Source organism: Watersipora subatra, chromosome 6 (genome assembly GCF_963576615.1).
Source record: "Watersipora subatra chromosome 6, tzWatSuba1.1, whole genome shotgun sequence".
NCBI classification, from domain to species: Eukaryota; Metazoa; Bryozoa; class Gymnolaemata; order Cheilostomatida; family Watersiporidae; genus Watersipora; species Watersipora subatra.
This window is the reverse complement of record NC_088713.1, coordinates 65,650,312-65,656,637: the sequence shown is the minus strand read 5'-3', so window position 1 is coordinate 65,656,637 and position 6,326 is coordinate 65,650,312. Positions and strand designations below refer to the sequence as shown.

Genomic DNA, 6,326 nt, shown 5'->3' with positions numbered 1-6,326 from the left:
CACCACATGAGGTCCGTGTTATTATTTTGAGTCCATTTCATTTGTTTGAAACCAGTAGCCCAATTTTCACTGTCTTGTCCTGGTTCAGCTACAAGCGGCGCGGACCTTGTTTGACTTGGTGGCGTCCGAGGTGGCATGGCTCTGGTTATTGCATTCATCATAAAGGTTGTATGTTGTAGACATTATACAAGCAAGGGACTTTTCTAAGGACTGCCAGAAGGGTGCAGTTGTTAGGGTTTGAACCTAGGACCAAGGACATAATGATCACTGTCCAGATACCTTACCAACTGCGCTATCTGTCCTGTATACATATATATATATATATATATATATATATATATATGTATATATATATATATATATATGTATATATATATATATACATATATATACGTATATATATTTGCATATATATACGTATACATATAAACTTATATAAAATTAAATATTTATATTTTATATATACAAATATATATATAGTAGCAAAAAGCCGGTGCAAAAGCATATAAAAATAGAACTCTACACTAAAAACTTAAAAAATAATTAAAACGTAAAAGAGTATGAAACAATAGAAAAAACCTTAGAAAAAAAGTAATTTTTTTGTGAATGCTTTGCAGTACAAATGGTTTTTGTGTGATGCACTCCTTGAGCACGGTTTAACTAAAATGGTTTGACATTTTAGTCAAACCGCGGGAGTGCATCGCATGAAACAATTTTTAGCGCCTTTACCAAAGATTTACTTTCTTCTGAATGTTTTATTTATTATATATAGTTATGATGGAAAAACAAGTTATTATATAACACGGCAAATACTGCTGTTAGTATATATATTTTTAATAAAGCCAGTTTTTGCAGTTTCCTGTGTAAAAGTCCTCAATAATAAAATACTAAGTAAAACTAAGTAAGATGAAAGTTAACGTTTAATTTAAAACATTTCGCTGCGCTATAATAATATGCCAATAAAATATTAGTGCAATGCCAAAATAATACAGCAATAAATACGGAATTTAGAGAGTGCAACTGCCGAGATAGTAGTAGCTGCCCACTACAAGGAAAGTGCTTAAAAATGTCTATCATATACAGAGAAACAGTCACCAACAAGAATAGCTTACCAGATGAGCATTACATAGGTTAGACATATACTACATTTAAACAACGATGCCACATGTCAACAACCATATATCAACTTTAAGAAATGAGTGCAAAAGATCAACCACTGTGCGAAGCAAAGACATATGGACATTGAAAAAGAAAAACATAAGTTATAAAAACAAGTAGGAAATAATGAGAAGAACAAAATCGTATAATAAAGCAACAGGCAGATGTAACCTTTGTCTGTATGATATTTTCTACACCAGATGCAAACCTGAAACCACAACTTTGAACAAAAGGTGTGAGCTTATCAACATGTAGACATGCTGGAATATTACTTTTGGGTAAATTTAAACTTTGAGTTCTTAACACCTAATTTGTTAAGCTTTGTCCTCATTTTACCTCATCGCATTGCTTGCTAAATTTACATTGATGCTATGTTACGCAGCGTCTCATTCCATCGTTAGCCACTAAAGCTGCTTTGAAAGTAAGAGCTCAGTGCAGTACTGTGCATTACAATGCAATGCTTTATTGCAGATCATAATCACTCAAAATATATTTGTTACTCTAAAGCGTAGGTTAAACAGTAAGGTTGAAACTTAATTCTAATGTAAAAGTGTAATATCCTGTTTAAAACGCTATTTCATAGTATGGGAACGGAATGACTTTATTTAAATATTTTATGAAATAGGTATTGCATTGAGATACAAGAACATTCACATATGAGCTCAGTCCTAAAACTCATGAAACTCATAAGTCGAAAGTATATCTTTGCGGCTTGCTAAAGAGAGTTCCTCCAACAAGGTCATAAGGTCAAGAAGTACTCAGGACTTTTCAGGCCCTTTGATCTTCTAAAGGCATTACACCTACTGTTAAGAAACATGCACGCTTGTTATGTCTGGTGGATATCTGGTCACTCTATCCACCTCTCCATCTCTCCACCTCTCCACCTCTACATTTTTCCACATATCCACCCCTCTATATATCCACTTCTCAACCGCTCCACCTCTCTACCTCTTTGGCTCTCTAACTCTTCACCTCTTCATCTCTTCACCTCTCGACCTCTTCACGTCTTCACCTCTCCATCTTTCCATCTCTCCACCTCTTCACCTCTCCACCTCTCCACCTCTCCAACTCTCCACATCTTCACCTCTCCACCTTTTCACCTCTCCACCTCTTCACCTCTCCACTTCTCTACCTCTCCACCTTTTCACCTCTCCACCTCTTCACCTCTCCGCCTTACCACCTCTTCTCCCCTCCACTTCTCTACCTCTCGAATTCCCCACCTCTTCTCCTCTCCACCTCCCCACCTCGTCACCGCTCCACCTCCCCACCTCTTCACCTCTCCACTTCTCCAATTCTCCACCCCTCCACCTCTCCAGATCTCTACTTCTATACCTCTCCACCTCTCCGCCTCTCCGCCTCTCCGCCTCTCCGCCTCTCCGCCTCTCCGCCGCTCCGCCTTTTTGCCTCTTCACCTCTTCACCTCTCTACCTCTTCACCTTTCCACCTGTCCACTTCTCTACCTTTCCACCTTTCCACCTCTCCACATTTCCACCTCTCCACCTCTTCACCTCTCTACCTCTTCACCTCTCCACCTCTTCACCTCCCCACCTCTTCACCTCTCCACCTCTCCACCTCGTCACCTCTCCACCTCTTCACCTCTTCACCTCTTCACCTCTTTACGTCTTTACGTCTCTAGCTCGCTACCTCTTCACCTCTTCACCTCTTCATCTATCCACATCTCCACCTCTTCATCTATCCACCTCGCTATCTCTCCATCCCTCTATCTCTTCACCTCTCTACCTCTCTACCTCTCAACCTTTCCACCTTTTCACCTATCCACCTCTCCACCTTTCCACCTCTTCACCTCTTCACTTTTCCACCTCTTGAGCTCTTCACCTCCTCACCTTTTCACCTCTCCACCTCTCCACCTCTCCACCTCTCCACCTCTCCGCCTCTCCGCCTCTCCGCCTTTCCGCCTTTCCAGCTCTTCACCGCTCCACCTCTTCACCTCTCCAACTCATCACCTTTTAACATCTCCACTCCTTCACCTTTTCACCTTTTCACCTCTCTAACTCTTCACCTTTCCACCTCTTCACTTCTCCACCTCTCCACCTTTCCACCTCTCCACCTTTTCACCTTTCAACCTCTTCACCTCTCCTCTTCTCTACCTATCCACCTCTTCACCTCTCCACCTCTTCACCTCTCCACCTTTCCACCTCTTCCCCCTTCCACTTCTCTACCTCTCCACCTCCCCACCTCTTCACCTATCCACCTACCCACCTCTTCACCGCTCATCCTCCCCACCTTTTCGCCTCTCCACTTCTCCACGCCTCCATCTCTCTACTTCTCTACCTGTCTACCTCTTCATCTTTCTACCTCTCCTCTCCACCTCTCCACCTCTCCACCTCTCCACCTCTCCACTTCTCCACCTCTCCACATTTCCACCTCTCCGCCTCTCCGCCTCTCCGCCTTTCCGCCTCTTCACCTCTTCACTTCTCCACCTCTTCACCTTTCCATCTCTCCACTTCTCCACCTCTCCACCTTTCCAGCTCTCCACCTTCCCACCTCTCCACCTCTTCGCCTCTCCACCTCTTCACCTTTCAACCACTTCACCTCTTCTCCTCTCCACCTCTTCACCTCTTCACCTCTTTACGACTCTACCCCTCTACCTTTTCACCTCTCTACCTTTCCACCTTTCCACTTCTTCACCTCTCCACCGTTCCACCTCTCTACCTCTCCACCTCTTCACCTCTCTACCTGTCCACCTCTTCACCTCTCAACCTCTTCAACTCTTCACCTCTTCACCTCTCCACCTCTTCACCTCTCCACCTCTCAACCTTTTTCACATTTTAACCTCTTCACCGCTCCACCTCTCCAGCTTTCCACCTCTCCACCTCTCCACCTCTTCACCTCTCCACCTCTCCACCTCTTCACCTCTCAACCTCTTCAACTCTTCACCTCTTCACCTCTCCACCTCTTCAACTGTCCACCTCTCCACCTCTTCACCTCACAACCTCTTCAACTTTTCAACTTTTCACCTCACCACCTCTCCACCTCTTCAACTCTCTACCTCTTCACCTCTCTGCCTCTTGACCTCTTCACCTCTCCACCTCTCCACCTCCCCACCTCTTCACCTCTTCCCCTCTCCCCCTCCACCTCTCCGCATCTCTGCCTATCCACCTTTCCAACCCTTCACCGCTCCACCTCTTCATCTCTTCACCTCTCCAACTCATCACATTTTCACCTCTCCACCTCTTCACCTTTTCACCTTTCCATCCTCCAACCTCTTCATCTTTCCACCTCTCCACCTCTCCACCTCATCACTTCTTCACCTTTCCACCCCTACACCTCTCCACCTCTTCACCTCTCCACCTCTCCACCTCTCTACCTCTCCACCTCTCCACCTCTCCACCTTTCCACCTTTCAACTTCTTCCCCTCTCCATTTTTCCACGTCTCCACCTCCTCACCTCTTCACCTCTCCACCTCCTCACCTCTTCACCGCTCCACTTCCCCACCACTTCACCTCCCTACTTCCCCACTTCTCCACCCCTCCACCTATCTACCTTTCCACCTCTTCACCGCTCGACCGCCCAACCTCTTCACCTTTCCACCTTCCACCTCTCCATCATTCTACCTCTCCACCTTTCCGCCTCTCGAACTCTTCACCTCTCCACCTCTCCACCTCTCCACCTCTCCACCTCTCCACCTCTTCACTTCTTCACCTCTTTACCTCTCTATTTATCCATCTCCCCACCTCCCCACATTTCCACCTCTCTACCTTTCTACCTCTCCACCTTTCCATACTTGAGAAAAAGGTACTTGAATGTTTGCTGCATTAATCATGATGTTTTTTTTAGTTGGTTGCAGTAGCTGAGTTTGTCTTATTTTATGAGCTGAAACTATGCGATTGGCCACGAATTGGGTTGATATTTTTAATAGAAGCTTTATGGAGAGATGAAATTTTTCGCTTGTAAAGAATTTATTATAAAATAATATTGTAGAAGATAATGCCAAACATAATTTGCAAAACATTGAATACATCATAGTCTCATTCACACATGTGCTAAAATCTTGTCTGATAGATGGTTTTATGAAAAGCAATCAGAGCGGCGTGAACAGTTAAGTTTGCTTAGCTTGACTATTTGTTTACTATTTAATTCAACTAATCAACTGTGACCAGTGACTTTTTTATTCTGATTGATTATAATAAGGTCTTGATAAGGTTGACAGTCGACTATGCAATGTACAAGACCTTTTATGATGTAGTTGGTTTTGCCACATATTTTTTTCAAAGACGCAGCTTTTTTATTTCGCTTAGTAACAAACTAGTTTTTGGTGTGGGCGATTCTATACAGCACCTTGCTTTCCCAGGCAATGCAAAGGGCATCATGTGGGCGGGGCTTTTAAGATGGGGGCTGTATATCATTAGTGTGGGTAGCGATGGAACTGCGCCGATACAAAGACCTTGTTCCACGTAGTCTGCTTGAAATAGTTACAGCAGACCGGTAGACTTGATAGTCAGTACTAAGATGCTTACACAGTATTTAGAAGAAGCAAATATAACAACTTTTTAATTTTCTTTGTTTGAAGTGTTTTAGACATTAGTAATAATGTGTCTGTAGCTGGATTTAAAATTTTATTCTAGATAAAATGAGTGAATACAAAACTAATGTATATGCCAATAGAACCGCCTAAGACTAGACTTTTATTGCAATAGTCAATGTGAATACAACATATACAGACAGGTTGTATCGCGCATTACATCATTTGGGCAAGTCTGGGCATGTTTTTTTGGCCTGAGAGCATTACCGTAATCAAAATTTTTTCGACGTCAATCTTCAAGTATCTTGACAATAAGATCGCCAAACACGACAAACAACATCTCAACTGACATACAAAGAAGAATTCTTTCTTTTAAAATCAACTCAATTTGATGCAACCACATATTTAATTCTAACGATACCGTTATGTTACACTTCGTCTCATGCCGTCAGTGGCCACTACGTTTGTTTTGAAGGTAAGAGCGCCATGCAGTATTGTACATGTACAATGTAGTGCTATGTTTTAATGCAGATCGAAGCCGCTAAATAAGTATTTGCTACTCTAGAGCACTAAATTATAACAAATAAAAGCGTTATACTTAGGCAATTTTGTAATTTTTTGTTTCAAATGATTCTTTTATAGTTCTTTCATAGTATGGAAAAGAATCAACTTGTATTAAGTCATT

General features: G+C 42.6%; 1 protein-coding gene across 1 annotated transcript; it reads left to right on the top strand.

The window, feature by feature from the left end:
* The first annotated feature begins 1,986 nt into the window (after positions 1 to 1,986).
* On the top strand, positions 1,987 to 5,577 carry LOC137398452 (uncharacterized). The gene is made up of 3 exons (XM_068084564.1): positions 1,987 to 2,733; positions 2,795 to 4,914; positions 5,418 to 5,577. Exons 1-3 carry the CDS (start codon positions 1,987 to 1,989, stop codon positions 5,575 to 5,577), a joined length of 3,027 nt encoding a protein of 1,008 aa, XP_067940665.1.
* The last annotated feature ends 749 nt before the right edge of the window (positions 5,578 to 6,326 follow it).